Genomic DNA, 23,994 nt, shown 5'->3' with positions numbered 1-23,994 from the left:
GTTCTTTCCTCAGCAGTCTTTGTGTGAGTGCCAAGGATTCCTGGGGTGAAGGACAGACAATTAGGAGAGGCCTGAAACAGCCGCTTGCAGTTTCACTGGGGATTTCTTCAGAAACAGCAAGCTTCATTTACATTTTTAAAAGACAAACACAGCTTAGAATAGAAGAAAGGCATTAAGTCTAACCCAAGAACCTCTTAATGCTTGGTACTAATGGATCAGAGAGGAAAGAAAGCCAAAGAAGTCTGCTTTGTATAGTGATGAGAGCTAATTCTACCAACCCCATCCTTCAGGGGTAAAACTGCCAGGAAATGTGAATAAAGAAGGAGAAACAAGGCAGGGGAGAACTTCAAAAGGAGACCCCAGTCACTGGTCATTGCTATGGAGACCCTCCAGAACTTGGCTGGAAAATCACCAGCTAGAATAATTTGCCAGGCCAGGTACCTGTTGAGAAGCAAGTAAGTATAGAAACAGACTTTTAGAGCTGGGAGGGACCTTAGAAGAGACTATTAGAGTGGAGGGAACTTAGACCAAGGGCTTTTGGAGATGAGAGAGACCTAAAAACAAGGAATGTCAGAATTGAAGATGGCAGCTGCCAACAACAACATCATCATCATCATCATCAACATCATCATCAAGAACAACAACAACAACAACAGATCTAGTAGTTATGTAGGGCTTTAAAATTGGCATAGTACTTTTCACATAAACTCATTTGCTCCTCACAGTTACCCTTGGAAAGAGATGCCATTGTTCTCATTTTAAAAATGAGCAAATTAAAACGCTTAGAAATATTGACTTGCCCAGTATTTGAGCTCAGGTCTTCCTTACTCCAAGCCCTTGCTTCCATGTAGCCATGAAAAAACCACCCAGTGGTCTGGAAGTTTATGTGGTCCAGCCCTTGCCTACAATAGATGTTACAGACTCTGGATCCTTGTATGACTCCTTTTTGCTTCCTCCCTACCCCTGCTAACTTCTTTGTTGGCAGTATGCTACAGCCTGATGACAAGGACTACAAGTCTTTCTGGATTCAATACAATTGTACCAACATTTCCACTGCCCTTTTGGTCACTACTAATTAGGATTCTTCTAAGATCTCAGTGTTCTGTTGTTCTCAGCCCTTAATATGTCATTTAAATGATAAACAGGAGAAATGAGAAGAAATCTGAAAAGTGGGAGAGACCAGCCACTGAGGAGAAAGGACTGAATTTGCCCAGAGACAGGGATCAAAGGGATGAACCTGTGCTGGAGAGGGTGGGGACACTGAAGATCTTATTCATGCAGTTATAGTTATTTCCATGCTCTGACATCCTGATTGAAGTTGGTGTAGTTATAAATGGATGTTTGATTGGTTTTGTTCAGCATGAGGCAGTGGTTTGAAGTGGGGAGAGCATTGAATTTTCAGCCAAGTGAGATCAGGGGGTTGGATGCTTGACCAGTTTGTGACCTTGGACAGTCCTTAACTTTCCCAGACCTCAGTTTCCTCATCAGCAAAAGAGAGGTAACTATTTCTGGAGTGCTTCTCTAAGAATATGGTGAGGTCTAATGCAGGTCATCCATAGAATGAGCAAGGTAAACTTCAGCCATTTTAATTCAAAGAATATTTATGAAGCACCTACTGTGTGTAGCACGCATGCTTGCCACTGGGAGAAATACATAGAGTCTCCAAGACCAGCTTCCTGGTCTCCTCAGTTCAGTCTCCTTATTACAATCTAAAATTAAGAAGTCTCCTCTGAGGTGATACATGAGCTCATTAATGGTCACTCCTTCAAAAAATAAAGGTTGTCACCCAACTCTAACTGCCAAGCCTGAGGAACTCTTTCTTGTCTATGTTCTCTCATAACTCAGACACACGGTGGAGGAGGAGTCAATAGGCTGAACAATATTCCCTATTCTTTTTTTAATTTATTTTAAATCCTTACCATCTGTCTTGGAATCAATACTATGTATTGATTCCGAGGCAGAAGAGTGGTAAGGGATAGGCAATGGGGGTCAAGTGACTTGCCCAGGGTCACACAGATGGGAAGTGTCTGAGGCCAGATTTGAACCCAGGACCTCCCATCTCTAGGCCTGGCTCTCCATCCACTGATATTCCCTATTCTTACTTGACATTGGAATTATGCCAGTTATGGCCATGAGTTGTCAATCCATTCATCCTCAGTTTGACCAGATGACAACCCATTGTTTCTTCTATACATCTAATGATTCCTGTTACTCTACATTCCAGATCCCCCATGTCTCATGATATGTAGCCTATTTACTCAAACTAATGATGTGCCTGTAAATTACACACATATCTGCATCCCTTCAAATTACTAGACTAGAATATTTGATTAGAAAAAGCATAGCACCTTTAAGAAAGGAGTCAGAATCAGAACAAAAGTTATTCATCTCAACCTCTAAGGTCCCATAGATAGTCAAGTCAGTTACAGTCAAGATTAGAACCCAGTTCTTTTTTTTTCTTTTTTTTATAGTATTTTATTTGATCATTTCCATGCATTTTTCATTAAAGACAAAGATCATTTTCTTTTCCTCCCTCCCACCCCCCGTGGCCGACGTGTGATTCCACTGGTATCATATGTGTTCTTGACTTGAACCCATTGCCATGTTGTTAGTATTTGCATCAGAGTGTTCGCTCCGAGTCTTTCCTCTGTCATGTCCCCTCAGCCATTGTAGTCAGGCAGTTGCTTTTCCTTGGTGTTTCTATTCCCTCAGTTTGTCCTCTGCTTTTGGATAGTGTTTTTTTCTCCTTGATCCCTGCAGATTGTGCAGGGACATTACACCACCACTAATGGAGAAGTCCATTACGTAGAACCCAGTTCTTAAGTCGCCATGCTCAGGGTTCTTTCTCCATCTAGGTTATAGTAGCCTGTAACCCTTGGAGGAACAAAGAGGAAGGGAGCAGTTCTAGCAGTGTGGCTGGCCTCCATGCTGAAAAGGAGGGGGAAAAGATGGCAGGATCTCAATAAATGGAGGGGAGATTTGGAAAAAGATGAAGGGTGTCAGCTTGCCTGGTCCTCTGAGAGTGAACAGGTTGTAGGAAGGAAGAACTGGGGATCTTGGGAAGAGGGAATGGCAGACAAACAGTAACAAAGAAATCGAAAGAGAAGGCCCACAAAATCACTGTCAGCAACAATTTGAAGGGAATCAGCTAGCCTATCAGATCATCTAATCTGGAAGAAAACCTGACATTTCTCTAAAGGAAATTATTTCTTAAATTATAGTTCTCCAATTGAAGTCCATTAACTCAACTCCTCTAAAGCTCACTCTTTTGCTGTAAGTTCCTGGGCAAGTATTTTTCTCTCTCTTGGATTTAGTTTCCTCACCTGTGAAATGAGATGACTAGGCTAGTAACCTCTAAGTTCCCTTGCAGCTCTAAAATTCTGTGTTCCAAGGCAAAGGTTTCAAATACACAGCCCACAATACCACAGGAGTGCAGCCTAAACCATGTTAAAATACAGTTCCAAAATATTTAGAAAAATGAATAAATGCGTAACAAAACAGTGCATTTTTATATTAAGTGAGTATACAACCCTTAGGGGTCCTCATGTATGCTTTGGTGGCTTCTGTTTCTATTAAAGTTTGGCTCTGATGCTCTAATGTTCCCTTCCAGATCTGAACTCCATAATCTATGTTCTGTGTGCCCTTCTGCCAGGGACCTTCTGGGTTCTGAGTTCTAAGTTTCCTTCCAGCTGTGATATTCTTTTTCCCATTATATGTTAAGATCTCTCTACAGACTGATGGTTTATGTTCTACATTTTAAATTCTCTTTAAGCTCAGAAATTGTGTATTGTATATTCGGAGGTTCTTCCCAGCTCTGATATTCTGTGCTCTGGGTTCTCATTTTTGCTCTGGCATTTCATTTCTTATGGTTTGAAGTTGCTTTGAGTTTTGGAATTCCATGTTCTTTTTTATTAGATCCCTCCTAGTTCTAGCATTCAGTGTTCTCTTTTCTAAGGTCTTTCCCAGATCTGGTATTTTTCTTCTGGAATTTTGTGTACTGAAAATTCTTCTATCTTTGATAGTCCATGTTCTAAGATCCCTTCCAGAATCTCTATTTCTATGGCGAGGAATATGTATGAGATGTGGGAAGTAAAGAAGGGGGTGATGGACAAAACCTAACAACTCTGTGGAGGAAGATGACACAGGAAGCCTTTGGAAACAAGCCAACCTTCACACACACTTGTGTGTGTGTGTATGCACACGCGAGCGTGCACAGAGACTCTAATGCCCACTTGATGTCAGTAGAACCTTTTGGATGGATAAATCTCAGGGCTGCAGGGGCCCAACACCCCATAGCATTAAACAAGGACACTTTGATTCCACTCCTCTTGGATTTAGAAGCAAGGGGAGGGCCACTGTCCATGGGGTGTAATTAGTCCACAAGAAGGCCTTGTTAGGATGAGAGGAAACATTTCCCTTCCTTTTGCTTATTGGTCTCCCATTGTGACAGCTAAAGCCAGGCTGTTTCAAGTCCTGTGGCCACTGGAGGTGATGTAGCTGGAAGTGATGTGCCAGAGCACAGGGCCTGAATGCACAAATGAAAGGAAGGGAGTGAACCAGCTTTGAACTACAGAGAGGAGCTTGGGGCTCAGACTTCCCTCAGGTTGATGTTCTCCATCCCTGCCCTCCTTAGTCCAGTCATTTGGAATCAGTTTCCATGACAACTCTTCCCTTTCTCCTTTCTGTACCTGGTCCTGTTCGTTAGGTCCTTAAATGCCTCTTGTCACAACAGATGAAGGTGGTCTGCCACTTAAAAACAGTGTCAGGAGTTATCCCCACACATTCACCTGGCCATCTTGGACTGCATAGGATTCTCTCCATACAGAAAGGTAGTTAAGTCCTGGGATCTAAGACACAGGTTCAAATCCCAGCTATTTTTTCAAGTGACTTTCAGCAAATTCCTTTCTCTAAACCTTGGATTCAGCATCTGTAGATTAGAGTGCTTGGACAAAGTCCCCTTTAGTCCTGCCATTTGATGACTGATGCTGAGCATGACCTGGCCATTTCCCAAATCCATAGCTTTGTTGATACTGGAATCAATTGCATGTCCCTGTCCATTTTCTACTGAACCTACAAGACTCAGCTCAAAGCTACCCCCTCCTTGAAATCTTACCACTTTGCCCCAAATAGAAATACTTCACTTTTATAAATAGCAATAGCTATAATAATAATAGTAAAATAATATTCACATTTCCATAGGGCCTTAAGATTAACAAAGTACTTCTCTTACAACAATTCTTTGAGGTAAGCATTAAAAATTTGATTATCCCTATTTTATAGATGAAGAACCTAAAGTTTGAAGGTTAAGAGACCTGTCCAGAGTCTCAGAGGTAGTAAAGGCAAGAAAAGAGAAGAGAAAGGAATTAGAATTTACTTAGCACCTCCTAGGTTCCAGGCACTGTACTAAAGCACTTTACAAATACTGTATTTAATTCTCACTACAACTTTATGAGGGGGTTGCTATACAAGTGAAGAAACTGAGGCAGAGAGAAGCCAAGTGACTTGCCCAGGGTCACACAACTACTTTCCTGATTCCAGGTCCAGAGCATTCTTCACTACCTTAAATAGATCAGTTTGTTTGTACATCATATTCAAATTTTGCAATATGTCATAAAGTATAATAGTGTGTATCCCCAAAATCTTCTTGTACTTTTAGTGTTCCATAATCCCAAACTGCACTGACACTTTTGGTACATTTGGTGTCATTCTAATCTTGAGGATCCAGTGTTGTGTCTTTCCATATTCTATATCCAGGCATGTATTTTAGACCAGGTTGAGTCCCATGGAACCTCCCTTTAGCGAAAAGGGGGTCAATCTCTCTATTTTCACAATCTTTGGCTCATTAAGTCTCCCATCCTGGTGCCTCAGGATGAATTAACTTCTGGATCTCATCTAGGGTTTCTGCTAAAAGGATGAGTAACAAAGATACCCAGAGTACAATGTGAATCAGGTATGGGACAGGTAATTTATTTGTACATTCCCAAGAAATGTGAATCATGAAAAAATTCACAATGAGCAGTACTAGAATCAGTAGCTTATAATGGCAATCTGCTGGGAGGCTAATATTTAGTCCTCATCAGAACATAAAGCAGGACTTTTTGAGAATTATATGTTTTACATTTCACCTTGAATTGGTCCTGTTCAAACAACTCCTACAATGTTTGTTGGTAAAACAGCCAGATTTGGACCAATCCTCTTGTCAGTGGTCATATTCTCTGCTAAAGAAACTCCCCTTGTTACCAAGTAGCTCACCCACTTTCAGAAGCTTACCAAGCGTCTCCAGCTCACCAGGTTACCTCCAGTTTGGGGCATGCCCAACTCAAAAACACATTTAGTCATCTACTTCAGAGATCAAATCGAAATCAGAAAAAGCCGCCTGGCATTCAGGCACTGGTTCCTCCAGTTGAAGCAGAGGTGAGGAGACCATCATCTTCTCCTCTATCATAGACTATCCTCCTTCTCCCTCCTCTTCTGGAATTCACTACTAGTCACTTGAGGGACTTGAAGTCCAGAGGCTCAGTTGAAAATGGGTCTTTAATTGATGCTTCTATCCCTGGTGCATGAGTTTGACTAAGGGCTTTATCATGATCTATCAAAGTGAAAAGTACTTTCCACATTGGTTCAGGAATTGATGAAAGTAGGTTCCAGAGCTCCCACATATTCAACTAAAACCAGAACACCAATGATGAGGGAATTCCATTGGCTGGTCCCCATTCTGTTGTGTAATGTAACAACAATTTAACAATGAACTTTGTGTTTTATGGAAGTTTACAGAGCATTTGCTAAATAAAATCATTTTAGGCAGGTTCATGTATCATATTTTAGAAATGAAGAAATAGATGTCAATACAAGCAGGGTGTCTTGCCCATGGTCACACAATGGAAAGAATTTGAGCTGGGATTAGAATACAGCTCCCTTTGTTGCCAGTCCAATGATATTTCCACTTGGTCACTTCTCTGGCTTCATCTCAAATTTGAGCCAGTCAGATCCCATGTTTTCCAAGGTCCCTAGTGACTTAATGTCAATGAGTATGTATTAAGTACTTTTTATGTGCCATCTTGTGCTGAGTCATGAGGAGACAAAGGGAGGAAGTTCTTTCTCTCAAGGAGCTCATGGTCTAAAAGCAATGAGACTAAATGCAAACAACTAATTGTTACATAAGGAAACAACAGGATAAACAAGTTAAAAACACAATAAATTGGACGTATTCTTAGATCCTCTATTGATTAGTCATTTGGGTATAACAACATTTGATTCTCTGACTTGAAAACCAGGGTTCTTTCTCCTTCCTCTCTACCTCCTGCCACTGAGTCTATGTGGATGGATACTTGAAGCCTGTCCTGATTTCCTTAGCTGCCATTGCCTCTCCTTACTCCTATTTTCTTTTGTATGTACTTACACATTTATTTTCATTGTACACATGGTTTTCTCTGATAGAATGTAAGCTCTTTGCAGACCTGAACTATTTCTTTTTAGTCTTTGCATCCCTAGAATCACTTGCTGTCTCTAGCACACAGTAAGTGCTTACTGTATGTTGACTGATTGAGGTTGTAGCCATACAACCTCCTTCCTGCCATTCTCCCTTTGTATCCCTCTCATTCCTGAACCCAGGACTCCATACACTGAGGGTGGACAGTTAGCCCAAAGACATTTGTAGGATTGAATAGATTTGGACTTGGGCACTTCATCCAGCAGTGATTCTGGAAACTTTGATTTCTGACTCAATCTGTGGTGCTACTAGTGAGGGTTTGTTGGAAGGAGGAGGTACCCACTCTGTGTGCCTGATTCCCTTTTCTCCTCCCCGCCATGACCCCGTAAGGCTTTCTGAAAACAGCCCTGGAATGCTCAGTCCCAGCTGAGATAGCTCTAGGCAACTCATCGATCATCCTCTATTTGTGAGGAATTTTAGTTATAAAAATAATGAGAAATCCAGTTCAGCCCCCACTGAGATGGGAGCCCTCTCTGCTGAGAGCTTTGCTTTCAGATGGCTTGGGGGTAGCCTCCCCCCATCTCCTCCCATACACACTGGCAACTGTATTCCTTCCTCTAAGAAAACAGAAATAAAGGAAAAGAAAAAGAAAAGGATGCTGAGGAGGAAGAGATGGAGGCAGAGACCAGAGACAGTTTTGAGGCAGGTGGATGGATGCTGTGAACTCTTCAAGTCTCCTCACATCCAATCGTATTATCACAGAATGTCAAAGATGGAAGAGAACTTAGAGAATATCAACTTTACAGTCTTCATTTTGTGAAAGAACTGAGTTCCAAAGAGAAAAGAATTAGATAAGTCATGAAATAAAGTATAAGAAGATGGAAATCGTTAGTTGTTTCTTAAACTGAAGAATACATTTATTTGCACTGGATTTGAAGGGCAATAGGAAGGTATTTTAAGTTCTGGAATATGATAGTGGCAAAATGAATACAGAGCTCTAAAAAGAAATCTGGTGCAACATAAAGGGGAATCTAATAGCAGGTGTGATGTGGCTTGGGGTGGAGTGATTAGTTCAGAGGTCCTGACATGAGGTTCTGAATTTGGGTAGAGTGGTTGGGTATAGAGAGGCAGAGTAAGAGCGAATTAAAGAGAAATGTTAAAGGCTAACACTGATGAGACTTCTCATGAAATAGAATACTAAGCTTGTATATTCTAATACTAAGTATTAGAATCTTTAAATGATAGAATTTCAAGATCATAGCACTTTTTAAGAGTTCTGGAGCAATTTCCCACCCTCTGAGGAATCCTTGACAAATGGTCCTCTAGTCTCTGATTGCATCCTTCCACTGATGGGGAGCTCACCCCATCTGGTAATCTCCAGTGCAGCAAAGCACCTCTTCTGCTCATTGGCACCTCCTATCATATAGTCAATAGAGAGATTTCCCCAATGTCACTCATGAGATTTGCTGAAAATCCTGGGTTTGCTGCTCCACCAACAGGTAGAAGAGAGGGATCTTGAGCTACTTCAGTAGAAAGAAACCTAGTGTTTAGATCAGGCTGGAACTAGGACTGCTCTCCTCTCTATAGGCTGCTTCAGATAGGCTGACTCTTTTTAGAAAAGCCATCACCATTTGGGGTGTACCCAAAGGCAGGAAGTAATGAAATTAAAGACCAGGCCATTAGAGTGTCCATTAAAGGAAATGGGGATGATTAGACTGACTAAGAGAAGATTGGGGGTGAAATGAGAGATGGTTTCAAGTGGAAAGGGTTTTTCATGTGCAAGATGATATCAGACTCCAGAGGGCAGAATCCTGACCAATAGGGGAAGCCCCAGAGAAGCTGAATTAGGCTTCACATAAAGTTGGAAAGAAAGGAAAAGAAAGGAAAGAAAGAAAGAAAGAAAGAAAGAAAGAAAGAAAGAAAGAAAGAAAGAAAGAAAGAAAGAAAGAAAGAAAGAAAGAAAGAAAGAAAGAAAGAAAGAAAGAAAGAAAGAAAGAAAGAAAGAAAGAAAGAAAGAAAGAAAGAAAGAAAGAAGGAAAGAAAGAAAGAAAGAAAGAAAGAAAGAAAGAAAGAAAGAAAGAAAGAAAGAAAGAAAGAAAGAAAGAAAGAAAGAAAGTAAAGTGAAGGAAGGAAGGAAGGAAAGAAAGAAAGAAAGAAAGAAAGAAGGAAAGAAAGAAAGAAAGAGAGAGAGAGAGAGAGAGGGAGGGAGGGAGGGAGGGAGGAAGGAAGGAAGGAAGGAAGGAAGAGAGGGAGAGAGGGAGGGAGGGAGGGAGGGAGGAAGGAAGGAAGGAAGGAAGAGAGGAAGGGAGGGAGGGAGGGAGGGAGGAAGGAAGGAAGGAAGGAAGGAAGGAAGGAAGGAAGGAAGGAAGGAAGGAAGGAAGAAGGAAGGAAGAAAGAAGGAAGGGAAGAAGGGAAGAAAGTACTTCCTAAGAGAGTTTTCTAGCACTGGACTGAACAGCCTTGGAAGATAGTGAAGCCCCCCTCATTTGGAGGGGGTTGGGGGATGGTTGGGTTTTTTTTTTTAAACCCTTACCTTCCAACTTAGAATCAGTATTGTGTATTGGTTCCAAGGCAGAATAGTGGTAAGGGCTAGGCAATGGAGGTCAAGTGACTTGCCTAGGGTCACACAACTAGGAAGAATCTCAAGTCAAATTTGAACCTAGGACCTCCTATCTCTAGACCTGACTCTCAATCCACTGAGCTACCCAGCTGCCCCTGGGTCAGTGGTCTTCAAGAAAAGTCTGAATGAATATTTGTCAGAAGAGGCAATAGAGGAGATTCTGGGTTTTACCCAACTTGAATCAGATGCCCTCTGAGATGCTATGATTCTATCATAGCAGACCATCTTGTCTGTCCCATTAGATTGTAAATTCATAGAACACTGGGACTAGTTCATTTGTTTTCTGTAAATTTCTATAGCATCTAGCATAGTTCTGACACATTTTAGGAGTTTGTTGAATTGTGCTAAACTAAGTTAAATTAAGATCATGTTGCATGCAGGATATTGTGCTCATGACAAGGGAGACACAGTATTTCTTGTCCTTATGAGATGAGTGCTGAGTTTTGTTTTTGTTTTTATCATGTATTGGGGGGAGAGAAGTCATGCTTTTAGCATGTTTTAAATTCTCTCTAGGATGAAAAGTGTATCCTGTGACTTGGAAGTATCTCAGCAGGAGGAGGCAGGGATGTGTGTGTGTGTGTGTGTGTGTGTGTGTGTGTGTGTGTGTGTGTGTGTGTGTGTGTGAGTAGACAGAGGATGACACTCTGACAGTGATCTTTAGCCTCAAACATTCCTCCTTGGCTTTTCAAGCAGCTTGAGTTAAACCCAGCCCTGTGTGTGCATCAAGGAGTCAGCCTCCACCTCCCTCCTTCCTTCCCTCTCTCTTTCCCTCCCTTCTCCTGGGAGCTTCTGGGCTGCTCACTTGGCAGTTTGTAAGGAGATGAGTTTGTAAATATTGGTGGAATCAAAAACCTTTATGGGAACAGCTTCTTAGCCATTTTCCTCAGATGAAGGTCACTCGGGATATTATTCCCCCATGGTTTCTCTTCTGACAGCTTCATAGAATCACTGGATTTAAAGCTGGAAGGGAGCACAGAGGCCAGACAGTCCAGGGCCCTTACTGTAGAGATGGGGAAATTGAGATGCAAAGAGGGAAAGAAATTTAGCCAAGGTCATGTCTTCATAAATGGAAGTCAGGGTTTGAACCCCAGTGATCTGGTTACAAATTTCCTATTCCCCCCCCCCCCAACTACATTCTCTGAGTCGATGAGGCAAATGGTCCTGGGATATTGCTTTTGACTCCATCCCCTGATTTCCTTAGATGGCAGTGACTCTATATCCTCCGCTATTGTGTCTTTACTGTGTCCCTCTTTTGGAGACGCCAATGGGGCTACCATGTTGTTTTGCTTCTGTTTGTATCCCCAGACCTCAGCACAGTACTTGAAACTTACTAGGTTTTTAATAAGTGATCACTGACCCACTGATGTGGTTTCCTCCAGGAGAATAGTAGTTTCTTGTTTTTGTCTTTATCGTCCTGAGCCTGCAGCATATTAGGTCCTGGGCCAGGGTGAAGAATAACTTGTTCATTGGAGAAAAGACTTTGAGCTTCTAGGGAATTCTCTCTTTCCTATGGAATGGATGCTCATGGAGAACAGTCTTTTTGTCTCTGTATTCTCTTTGCCTATCCCAGTACCTGCCATATATGAGAAACTTGTCTGACTGATAAGACTGGAAAAATGGGATGAATTGCCAAGGAACATGAGAGAACGGTAAAGCAATCAGAGCCTTAATTCCTAGGCGATAGGGAGTCAGGGAAGATTCCTGTGCAACAGTTCAGAGTTTGGTGCCTTGCCTCTCACAAAAGGCAGTTTTCTTCATGGGTGGGAATGATAAGAAGTGAGGGCCTAAGAAGGAGACAACTCACAAGAGGGCCTACATCTTAGGCAGAGAGAAAGAATTCAATTCCATTTCAACATCCATGTTTCATTGTCTCCCACAGGAATAGTTAAGGAAAGGAACTAGGTCATAATCCTAATAACCCTAATTCATGTTTTGACATGTTTGCCCAGTGGGCAGAGGCATGTGGTAGAGGGGTTGTAGCCCCCAGCATTGCTAAGAGGAAGAGGAGGAGGATGTGTTTCACAATCATTTCATGGGAGAATTAGTAATGTTTAGCCTAGAGAAGGTATGTAAAGGACTTGAGGGGACAGTATCTCATTTATTTGAAAGATTTGCATATGCAAGAAGGATTGGGTGGATTCTGGAGGTTCTCAGAGGATGTGTTCATTCTTTCAACCATTCACCATTTATTAAGTACCTACTGTGTGCAGCCCAAGGCAAGACTTGGAAGTACAGAAACAGGATACTGGGAGCTCAATCTTTTATTCAATGTAAGAAAGGCATTACCATTGATTTGAAAGTAGAGGATAATTTGTGAGTGTGTTAGGAGGCAAGTTTTGTTGGATGAGATGACCTCTACTTTGTTGCTGGTGTCTTAAGTCTATGATTCTTTGAGCCTGGGCTCACATCTCAGGAACTTCCCACACTTCTCAGAGATTCTTCCTCCTCCCCTGGGTCCAGGACCCTCACTCCTTTCAGAGCTTTAAATGAGTCATCTGTGTGTTTTCAGGTCCTCTCCTTGTTCCTTTGGCCCATGCTCAGGACACTGAGCACATAAAACCTTCCAGGTCATGCTCTAGGTAATGTGTTTCTGTACTGTGGGCAAGGTCTACCAAAAAAAAAAAGCAAGAAAGCATTGTGCAACAGTGATTAGAAGCCCCAAAAAAGAAGATATAGCATGTAGGCTTGGAGCAAAGACAATTGGTCCATTTCCAAACAAAGACTGCTAGATTCCTGTTCTTACCTCTGAGCAGTGAGTCAAAAAGCATTTATTAAGCGCCTACCATACTAAATGCTGAGGATGCAAGAAGGGGTAACATCCCCATTCTCAGGAGGTCATAATCAAATGAAGATGATAACATACAACCAACCCTCTACAAACATAGATAGAGATCAGATCAATTGCTAATAATCAAGACAGAAGTCACTAGCTTTAAGGAGGACTGGAAAGGGGATATTAGATGAGACTTGAGTGTTCTGCCCCATTCTCAACCAATTGAGATCCTATTTTTCATAGGATTGGAACTAGAAGGGACCTTAGAGTCCCAGCCATCTCATTTTATAGATGGGGAAACTGCATCATGGACAGGTGAGGTGACTTGTTCAGAGTCACATAGCTAATAGGTGATGGAGACAGGATTGGAACACAGGGTTTCCTCACTCCAAGTTCATCATTGTCCACTGTGCTCTGCTGCCTCATTCTGGAGGACTTTGACCAGGTTTCCCCAGTCTCTGTATGCTGGGGATTATAGATCATAGAACAGACTATTGCCCCCGGATACTGGAATTGCCCTCAGAAATACCATTTACCCATACATCAATTAATCAACAACCATTTATCAAGCACCTGCTGCAATTGTAGGCCAGGCACTATTCCAGGTTCTGGGATTATATATATATTTATATATCTCCCTTCCACATCACGACTTTCCTCATCACGATTTGGATGTATTGCCGTTTGGCATAAGAAACTAAATGGAAATTTAGAGGCGAGTTTTGTGGAAACTGCAGACAACACACATTGGCCAGCAGAAGACAGTTCAGAAACACATAAAATATACACAGAGTATTGTATAATAGCAACATATTTTATTTTTAATACTATGGTATACGCAATTTCTTTTCTAAAGTTAACATAAGTAAAAAGCTACAGTTGGGAAAAAGAATGCAAAAGCCAAAAAAATTTACATAGATTTTCAGAAGAGGGGGACCACCATTCCCCTAACTCCCAAGATGTGGAAGGGATGCTTATATGTGGTTTGGAGTACATACAAAAGAAATACAAGTAATTCAGATTATGGGGTGGGATGACGATTGGTGTTTAAAAAGGGGGGAGCTTCACATGGATGGTGATGCTAGAGATAAGTTTGAAAGTAAAAGTCAGAAAGGGAGGACATTATAGGCATGAACACCAGTGAAAAGATCCAGAATGGAGTATGATAGAATATAATCAGGAACAAAAGATCATTTTTCTCAGGGTGGTCCAGGATATGTGAGGATCTTGGAATAAATGATCCCCAAGGGTCCCTTCTACTGACAAATCCTATGGAATAGAAGAACTAGAAAAAGGTCCTGGAACAAATTGTCCGATGTAGGAGAGACCTTGGAATATAGAACATGGAATGTAAAATCTGAAAGCTAACACAGAACATAGGATATCAGACCTGAGAGGAGCCTTAGAATAGAAAATGTCAAAGGTGGGAGGTCGGTATTATTATCCTCATCTTAGAGATGGAGAAACTGGCTGAGTGGTTCAATGACCTGTTCATGGTCCCACAAATTGTCTGAGGCAATATTTGAATTGAGTTTCTATTGACCTCTATCCCTGATGTTATACAATGAGGTTGGAGGGACCAGACAATTTGCCATGCCCAACATTCCTGGGCTAAGTGCCTGTTTGGGTAATGGCACTTCCAGTGCTTCATAAAGTCCCAGATAGAAGGTGATGATTGCCTGGGGAATCAGTGAAGACTCTGGCCTGCTTCCATCTAAGGCCAGGGTTCTTGGCCCTTTTCTCCTCTGTACCAATCTAGCAGTCAGGCTAGTGAAGCCCATAGAGTCATCAGGACTATGTATGTAAGTGTAAGACAAAAAAATGTATAGGATTATTGAATTATTCTGAAAGATGTTTATGAACATAAAAATGAAAACAAGTTCCAAGAGTTCAGGTTTAGAGCTCCCCATGTATGGAAAGGATATGTCAAAATGGTCAGGCAATTAGCAAAGACTTGGGTTCCAGTCTCAACTGGATCATCTTCTCTTGGCCATGACCCAAGGAAAGTCAATGAATAACCAAGGGATTCAGTCAGCTCTAGAAGTCAGTTGTGATTGTCTGAGATCTGCATCAGCAGAGGGAATGTATCCACCTTTTTTTGGACCAGTGAAATCATAGGTCAAGTCATCATCTTTATCCTGTCTAAGGACAAAGGGAATACATTTATTCTTTGAACTGCTGGAGTGAAGTTGAAGTGATTTCTTTGAGCTGTTCCAGTGCTCCTGGGGCCAAACAGAGTAAGTCATCCCTCCCCCAAAGGATATAGCCCATCAAAGTTGGTGACTACACCTCTCAGTCTTCCCATCTGTGCCAGGCATCATTGGGCATAGATTAATGGGATGGCACAGTTAGAGGGACATCTACGCTAGGTATCCAGCATAGATACTTAATACACCCTTTCCTCTCCCTTGACTCCCTATGTCTTGTGTAGCTGACACAATTCTAGCCCAGCAATTGAGGAGATGAGGAAACTGAGGCCAAGGATGGGGAAAGGCTAATGATCCAGTGACCCTCTTTGGGACTAGACCCTGAGTGTGTGGGATTGTCCTGAAGCAACAGGGAGGAGAGCGGAGTCACTTAAAGAACCCTATTAACTGTTGGCTCCGAAGCACCCTTTTGATGGCTTTAAAAGCTTGTGCACTTTTCCTGATGACCCCCAACTCCCCCAGGACCAATTGCATCGTCTCTGCTTTACAAATGGGTAGGGGGTAAGTCATCCGGGCTCTGAACCCAGGCCTTTGGAGAGCCTCTGGGGAAGGCTGCCAGGTGTGCTCAGAAAGTTTGGGTGGTGGCGCTTCCTCTGGGATCTGGTGAGGCTCCGTGGAGGTGACAGCCTGTGAGGAGACCTTGGTTGCCCTTGCTCCGGTTTGCAGTTTGAGTGATCTCGGGCTGGACCCTTCCCTTGGCTGGATCTCAGTTTCCTCGCTCATAAAATGAGGGCTTGGGGCTAGATTATTTTTAAGTTAACCACCGGTTCCTCATCCCTGGCTAACACCAAGTGAAAACAGGCGAAATGACCACTAGCTGGGGCTCTTCTAGAAGGATGACTGCTCAGGTAGAGGCTGCCTACCTCGGAGGCGCCTTCCTACCCGGAGAGAGGCTGCCATTGATTGCATTTCTGATGTCCCTGGGCCAGCCTCTAAGCTCCTTGGGGGTTGGGAGTGTGTACCCCTGGGGCAGGCATCTCGGCAGTGGCAGAGCTTAATACCTTCTTAGGGAATGGCAGCCCACTTTATTCTCTGGTTACAAACTAACCAGGCGAAAGTGCAGGAGTGCAGGGGCATTAGGTCTGAAATTAAACACCCCGAGTTCAAGTTCTGGGGGCCCTTCCTTATGACCTTGGGGAAGGCGCAGGGCCCCCTCCCTCCCGTTTGCCCGCGCTGTTTATAGTTGTAAATGATAAAAGGCAGTGGCCTTCCTCTGGCTGACCTCGGGGCCCCGAACCCCTGGGTCCTCCCTCAGGGACGCGCGCCAAGGTCATGGCGCGCTTCTCAGGGGCCAGGTGTCCTTCCCAAACCGCTGGCCCGTGGTACCACCTCGATCCTCTTCCTTGAGACCCAAAGCTGTGGGGCTCAGAGGGAGCAGACTGGGCTGCCACAAGGTGGGCGGCTGGTTTTTCCTTTTCAGACCACCGCGTCTCGATACTTGTTGCTCTGGCCCGTGTCTCCCACCCGGTCCGCTCCTCTCCAGGATCGTGCCCAGACCCTGGATCGTGCTCCGCTGCGATCCAGCCACTCTCGGGAAATTCTTTCCTGGCTCTTCCGCGAGATCTGGGCATGCTCAGGTCCCAGGCCTCAGGGGTGGGGGCTTTCTCCTGCCCCCATTCCTTGGGTGGGTGGGTGGGGGCAAACAAGCGGCTTCATCCCAGCCCTGGGCACAGTGCCTGGCCTCTTTAACTACTGCAAAAACCGAAACCTCCTGGTCCCAGGGGCAACAGTTGGTAGGGGAGGGGAGGGCAGTGAAGCAACGATCCCCCCTTCCCCTTCCAATTCCTTACCCTAGAGGATGGCCTGAGGAGGCCCGGCTGCCCCAGGCGGCCTCCAGGCACTCATTGCCGCCCGACTGCGGCGCAGACGGAACCTGGCGGGGGACCGGGTCAGCTTGGGCCAAGCCTGACGGGCTTCCCAGCGGCGGTGGCGCGGGCAAGGAAGGGAAAAGAAGGGAGGAAAGGATCGAGGGGAGAAGGAGGCCCGGGCACCAGCACCTGCACTGCCGCCCCCCGGCCTCCCAGAACCCTGCAACCTGCAGCCCTTTTCTTCCCCCAGTATCCAATGCTCCTCCCTCTCCCTCTCCTCGTCCCCCTCCCGCTCCTCCACGTCCCCCTCCCTCTTTTCCTCCTCTCCGCCTTCCCCCTCCTCTTCTCTTCCTCCTATCCCTCTGCCTTCACCCCCTTCGTCTCCCCTCCCCCTCCCTTTCTCGTCCCCATCCCTCTATTTAGCCTCTTCCCCATTTGCCTCCGTCTCTTCCACCTCCTTCTAACTGCCAAAATAAAAATAAATAAATAAAAGGGTGGGTCGCTCCAGGAATCGCCACCGCCCCCTACTCCTGGTCCCCCGCCCCCACTCCTGCAGCCCAGCCCCCTGCACCTGTGGGGCGCTCCCCCCCTCCCCCAGTGCCTAGCGCTTCCTCGGACGCATGGGGGAGCAGCCGCCTGCGGGAGGGGTGTAGTGTGTGTGTGTGTGGGGGGGGGGCTGTCGGCCCCGCGAGAAGTTATACCCTCATTGGGTTCGCAGCCCCCGCCCCGGTTTCTGCGCGGCCCGTGGGTGCAACCCCGTTCCCACTCCCGCTCCAGCCCGAGTCCGGGTCCTTGTCCCCGGCCCGGCAGTATCAGAGGCGGTAGCTACAGCACCAGCATCAGCGGGGCCCGCGGCAAGGAGGAGGTGGAGGAAGAGGAGGAGGAGGAGGGGGCCCGGCCCGGCTCGGCAGCCCAGGCAGCGGCACTGGCGGGAGGAGGAGGAGGAGGAGGAGGAGGAGGTAGTGGTGGTGGTGGTGGTGGTAAAGGAGGAGGAAGAGGAGGAGGGGGCTAGAGCGGAGGCCCGGGGCGGGGGGAGAGCTCCTGCGCAATCCGGCCCCCCGCCCCCGCCCCGGGCGGCCCGGCTCCGGGGGCTGGGGGCGGGGAAGGCTGATTCATGGAGCCCCAGGCCCCCCCCACCCTCCTCCTCCTCTTCTTCCTCCTCCTCTCCTGGGGCCGCTAGCCCCAGGCTGCCCCCGCTGCTGCCGCTGCCTGAGCCGCTGCCCACGCCGCCCCTGCCGCAGCCGCAGCCCCAGAGTCGGCGCTAGCCGCCCCTCCCCCCAGCTCCCCTTCCCCCCCCCCCCCCTCCCAAAAGAAGACGAGGAAGAGGAGAAGGAGGAGGCGGCACGGGAACAGCCGCCGCCGCCGCCGCCGCCGCCGCCGGAGCCTGCCCGATCTCATCCCTCCAGTGGCGTGAGAGAGTGTGTGTGTATGCTTGTGAGTGTGTGCGTGAGTGTGTGTGTGTGAGTGTGTGTGCGCGAGTGTGCGCGCGCGGCGGGGCTGGAGGCAGAGCCGGAGCCGGAGCAGGAGTGGGAGCCGCGGACTGACGGACTGACTGGCGGGCGTACAGACGGTCGGTCGTTCGGTCGGTCGGAGCCCCAGCGGCGGGCGGGCTGGAGGCGCGGATGCGGAGCCCGGGCGGCCCCCGCGATGCAGCTGCCCCGGGCGCTCTGGGCGCTGGCCGGGACGGCGCTCTGCTGCCTGCTGCTCTCGGCTCTCCACGCACACCTGCGCCGGGAAGGTGAGCCCGAGGGGCCGGGGCTGGGGGCGCACCCCTGGGGAGGGGGCTCGCCTGGATCCCCTCCTCCCGTCTCCATCCTCCCCTGCAGAGCCTCCCGTGCTTGTCTGGGGATGTGTGTGTCCCGCGGAGGTTAGCCCGGTGGGGACGCTCCTGGCCCTTGCCCGGCTGTCCCCCGGGGTGCTGGGCTTGGCACCCAGCCGCAGGTCCCCGCGGCTCCTGGGGCTCCCTCGCTTGCCTTCTTTCCTTTTTCTTTCGGCTCCAAGAAACAGCGGATCCGCCGGTGCCCTCACCCCCCCCCCCCCCTTTCTATTCAGCAAGTTCTCAATAGATGGCACTCCAGTTCTATGCAAAGGGCAGGGTGGCCTCTGTTAGAGCCGGCGGAGGGCAGCCGGGCCCGCGCTGGGCCCCGGCTCCCCGGCCCCAGCCTCCTCACCCTCTTCCAACAACGCTAGCAAAGCTGCCTGGAGCTTGGCTTGGGTTGGGCGGTCTTCTAACCTCCGTGGAGCATCCAGCTCCCCAGGGTGATCCACCTAGGACCTAGCTGGAGGCAGGAAGGTCCACGTGGAGGGGCTCGTCCCTGGGCAGAGCCAGGAAAGTGGCTGGCCTTCCAGGGTTCTCAGGCAGCGAGCAGCGCAGCGCGATACGGGGCTCCCTTTGGGTAAAGCCCTTTCTTTCCTTTCCAGCCCCCTCCTACCTCTCCTGCTCCTTCTGGAGTTACTTAGTGCTGGGGCAGCTCCAGCCAACTTGGCCAGTGCTCGCTTTAATTTCCAACTAGTATTTCCTTGGCTAGTTCCCGAAAGTGCCAAAGACCCTTCCCGGAAAAAGCGTGTTTCTCCTCGGGGTGTTTGAGCTCTTTAGGGTTATTTCTCCCGGGTGGGTGCGAGGTGTGTGTGTGTGGGGGGCGGGGAGTAGGCTGGCCGGAGTTTTAGGTAAGTTCAGACGCAGCTTTCCTGGCACCGCAGAGCCAGGACAGCTAGGGAGAGACACCCAGAAACTTCTTGGGAACCACATCAAAGTTTGCCCTATTCCTGGCCATCTGCAGAGTCTCCGGCAGCAAATACAGCCGTCATTCCCCTCCCTTCTCCCCCGGCCAGTTTGGGGAGGACGGTCTGGTCGTGCACTGGTTTTCCGGGGCACGTCACTGGCCAGATAGACCTTAGCCTGGGCTCTGAGACTTTTTTTTTTTAAAGAATGTTGATATCAGCATTTCAGTATATTTATTTGGTTCCTCCACGCAGTCTTCTGTACTTTGTTTTGTGCTTTTAAAAACTTGTTTCTGAGAGAGAGAAGTGGTCTCTGGACTTCCTCAGTCCGTCCAGGGCTCCGAACTCCGTCTCCCCTTAGCCCGAAGGAAAGCTTTGGGTCCAAGCCGGGACCCAGCTCTAGGAGGCTGAGTGTCCTGCTTGCTTTGGAGAGTTCCGGAGCTCGGCTCTGACTGAAGGAGAAGGCTTCCCAGATCCTCATTAGCTTCAGGTTCATAAAAAACATCGGCCACATTTAGCTGTTCTGCCTAATGACTTGACAAGCTGTGGGGAGTCGGGCTTGGAGGACGAGCTGAGGTGTGGCCCTCCTTTGGGAGGGCTCCGGGCTTCTTCGGAGGTGCCCTCAGGTGGAAGGACTTCTTGGCTACTTTCATTTTGATGACTCTTATTGAGTCTGGGTACAAGAGTGAAAAGGAGAGCTGGGTAAGCGGAGGCGGGGAGCCTGGGAGCAGACGGGATAGAAAGGGTGTTTGGGGATGAGGTGGGGAGCTGCTTCCCCCCACACGGTTGGACTGGATCTTCCCCTGACTTCAGGTGGGTAGGGAGCCGGTGTAGTGCCCTCTGTGTGTGCGAGTGTGTGGGTTAATTCCAGGGGAAGGCAGTACTTTTTTGTGGGGCTAATGCCCACCGGGGTCACCTTCCCTTAGCCAGAGCCCCTTGGTTTGCTCAGCTTTTCCGACTTAAAAGGGGACATGCCTGGCCACACTTTTTCTCCACAAAGGCAGGCACCCAAGGAAGGCAGTGGCAATATTCCCGTCCACCCTCTGCCCACCCCAGTCGTCTGTAACTTCCCTTCCCAGTGCTTCTCTTTGCGGAGGGCACAGACTCCCTTTAGCCCCTTTTCTTTGGGAATTTCAGGCCACCGAGGCAGTTGTCTTTGTCTTTCATTGACTGTGGAGGGCTTTTCTTTTGCCTGTTTCTCTGCTTTCTTTGTGGAGGTTTCTTAAAACACAGTTAAGCCCTGGGAGGCCCAGGAAAAAGGGACCAGAGGCACCTCTGGTGTGTTCTTGGGGCAGCCAGTCTGCAGATGTTCCCAGTGCCAGGGAATGGTTTGACTTGAGGAGATGCAGGCGCCCCCCCCTTCTTCCAGCCAGGCTCGGGGGCCCTCCGAGCCCCAAGCGGAGTTAGGAGGAAGGGTTAGGACCCGAGCCGACATTCGGCAGCCCACGTCAGAAAACAGAATGTCTGCCTGGAAATGGCTGTGAAGGAATCATTCTGGTAGCAACTCTGCTTCCCGAGCCTTCCAGCTCCGCAACCATGTTTTCAGTTTTGTTTTTCCCTTGAAGCAGCAGCCAGCGGAAGCCAGTGTGCAGTGCCTGGCCCTGCAGGGAGAGTTGTGGACTAAATGATAACGAGGGACTTGTAGCAAACCCCTACATGGCATGAGAATTCCACAGGCACCTCACCCCCTTCCCTGGCTGAGCCTGGGGAGAGGGCCATGTTTCCCCAGTTCAAGGAGGTCTCCTTGTGTCAGGAGAAAGAGACCATTTAGTGTAGGATAAAGAAGCTGGATTCTTAGCTGGGCAACTGAGGGCTTCTTGGGCTGAAGTGTCTGGACACAGGCTCTATCTACCTAACAGGAGCTTCCCTCCAATCTTTTTTGTTCTTCTTCCTCCTCTTCTCCCCTCTCCTCCCTGTTTCCGGTTTGGACAGACATGGACAGAGTTATTTGGTGACAGCTTAGAAAATCAAGCCAACTCGGCCATGGCCACACATTGGTGGGTGATCTGGGGGAGTGGAGAACAATCGAGACTTGTTCGGCCCTGAGTGGGAAAGGGCTGCTCAGAGGGTGATTTTCATGAAGGATTTTTTTTCAGACTGTAAAGAACGGGTGACACAGGGTGCTATTTCTCCACACTTAGCCTTTTGTGGGGAAATACAGGTCATCCTTTGGCTAATCTGTCCCCCTGTGGCCAATCTGTCTTTCAGGGTTTCTAAGAGATGAATAGAGCTGTGAATTCAGCACCGAGCATTGTGATCTGTAATTGCAGTCCCATGCTTGTCTGATCTCGGTACAAAACGGTTTGAACGGAGCCCTCGCAAGACTCCGTGGAAAATAGAAATGTTTAAGAAATGCTGAGGATGTTGTCAGATGTAAGCAGAGGATTGGAAAATAGGCGATGGTCTGGTCCTTGGAGAGGCAGGCAGGAGGGGGTGCCTCCTGTGATAACTGATCCCATTTGGCTCCCAGCTTAGAGATGCTCAGAGATGCTGCTTACTGAATCTCTTGACCTTTTCCGTGAAGGAAATGTCCCTTTCACTGCTCAATAGAGATCCACCATTCAAACTTGATGCATTCTTGGAGAACAGTTAAACTATGGGGTTTTGGTGGTGGTGATGGGGGCAGTGGGGAGCCTTAAGCAGATAAATTAGTGGGGCCTAATTAGCGTGTAAGTGGGCCTGGGCAATGATGGGCTCCAGTGGGACCCGAGAAGAACTGTCCTGTGTTTTGGCAACCGTATTTCAGCTTAGAATTTGTGCAAATATTTTCCACCTCCTCTTTGACAAAGGAGCCACGATATTGCCTTGGAGTCTGTATTCTTGGGCAGATGGTGGTGCCGGGGAGCTGCCTGGCACTTTCTTCAATGGAGTTTCATCTAGGAATCAGGAAAGAATGAGGGGTATTTTCGAAAGATAGCAAAGGATTCCCAAAGGGCCAGGTTAGTTATTGCTGTTGGGATTGGTTCTGAGCTCTGACCAAGACTTTCCTAAGCTCTGGCACATCAGTTAGTCCTGTGAGGGGGCCAAGGTCATAATTTAGCCAATAATGATTATTTTGGAACCAAATAATCGTTTCTCCCTCTCCCATCTCATTTCTATACAAATTTGAGGACCCTCCCCCCAGTGTTGGGGATGATTGAGTCTTATCACCTCTCTCTCCAATAAAACAAAACCAACCAAACAAAAAAACCTTCTAAACAAGTCTCATTTCTGGTTTATCAGGATAAACTTCTTGGTATATTAGTATATATTTCTTTGAGCTAAGACATAGGTAGATTTTTTTTCCATATTGTCCTTTACCTGTATTATTTTATCAGAAAAATTGTAAAAATGACATAATCTCTATAACTTTTATTTAAAATACACTTTATTTGTCCCCAAGTTGAGAACTCTAACTATAACCACACTCTAGTCAAACCTAGACCTCGACAACACAAACTCTGCTATATACTAGTAGCCAATGTCATCCAGCCTCTGGCTGAAGACCTCCAGGGAGCCATACTCTACTAGCCCCAGAGGAAGTCCATTCCACTTTTGAAATAGCTCTTAATATTTGAAGTACTTCCCAATGTCCAGCCACCTTTTTCCCCAAGTACCTGGACTTGTGCCTGTGGGCCCATGGTAAGCCTGTTCTTCCCCAACCTTTATCTCTCCTTTCTCCAGAATCTGAAGCCTACCAACTAACTATACTGCATTCCTTGGGAAAGGACTTGATCTTCCCCTTCTCTTAATAGTTACCATAATGCCTACCTATCATTACTTGGTAGGTAGGCCCTTAATGATATCTTTTGTTTAAATTATTTTTATGAACTAAAATTGATTTTGTTAAATACTCAACCTTTCTATTAGAAAAAAAGAGAAGAGCTTTGTTATCGGTATGCATAGTTTAGGAAAAATCCCTGCATTGGCTGTTCCTGAATAACAACTATCACAGCAACAATAGCAAAAATAACTACCTCTTAATAAGCTGACTAATGATGAAAAGAATTATAAAAATAAAGATTTTTCCTAGATTCCAAAATAAAGTGGATAGATTAAAATTTACAAGATTCTGCATGAATAAAACCAATGCAACCAAAATTATGAAGGAAGCAGGCAATAGGATAATGTATGGGGAAGGGACTTTCATAGCAAGTTCCTTGGATAAAGGTCCTCTTTACAGAATATATAAGGAATTGATTCCAGTGTAAGAGGTTAAAATTCTGCAACTGATTGGTCAAAGGAAGTATACAGGCAGTTATTTTAGAGAAGATATCTAAGTTATTGAAAAAAAACAACAAAAACTAATTCCAGTAAGAGAAATGAAAACTAATCAACTCTGAGAATCACTGCATCATCTTAAGATTGAAAAATTTGATGAAAAGAAAAATGACAAATATTAGAAGGGCTGTGAGGATTCAGGCATACCAACGCGCCATTGTTTGAGACAATCTGGG

General features: G+C 46.6%; 1 protein-coding gene across 3 annotated transcripts in view; it reads left to right on the top strand.

Moving 5' to 3' along the window:
- The window catches only part of TAFA5 (TAFA chemokine like family member 5), a 550,906-nt gene that overhangs the window by 172,888 nt on the left and 354,024 nt on the right, over positions 1-23,994 (top strand). The window contains exon 1 of one of the 3 annotated variants that reach the window (XM_056797601.1): positions 17,806-18,575. The exons of the other annotated variants lie outside the window; for them this stretch is intronic. Coding sequence (XP_056653579.1) covers positions 18,485-18,575 — 91 coding nt within the window. The 5' untranslated portion in view covers positions 17,806-18,484. Of the gene's footprint in view, positions 1-17,805; positions 18,576-23,994 lie in introns of those variants that run through there. 3 annotated transcript variants of the gene reach the window in all.

This window comes from Monodelphis domestica, chromosome 5 (assembly GCF_027887165.1).
Source record: "Monodelphis domestica isolate mMonDom1 chromosome 5, mMonDom1.pri, whole genome shotgun sequence".
Lineage (NCBI taxonomy): Eukaryota > Metazoa > Chordata > Mammalia > Didelphimorphia > Didelphidae > Monodelphis > Monodelphis domestica.
Note: the sequence above shows the minus strand (reverse complement) of the source record. Positions and strands in the feature narration are given on the sequence as shown.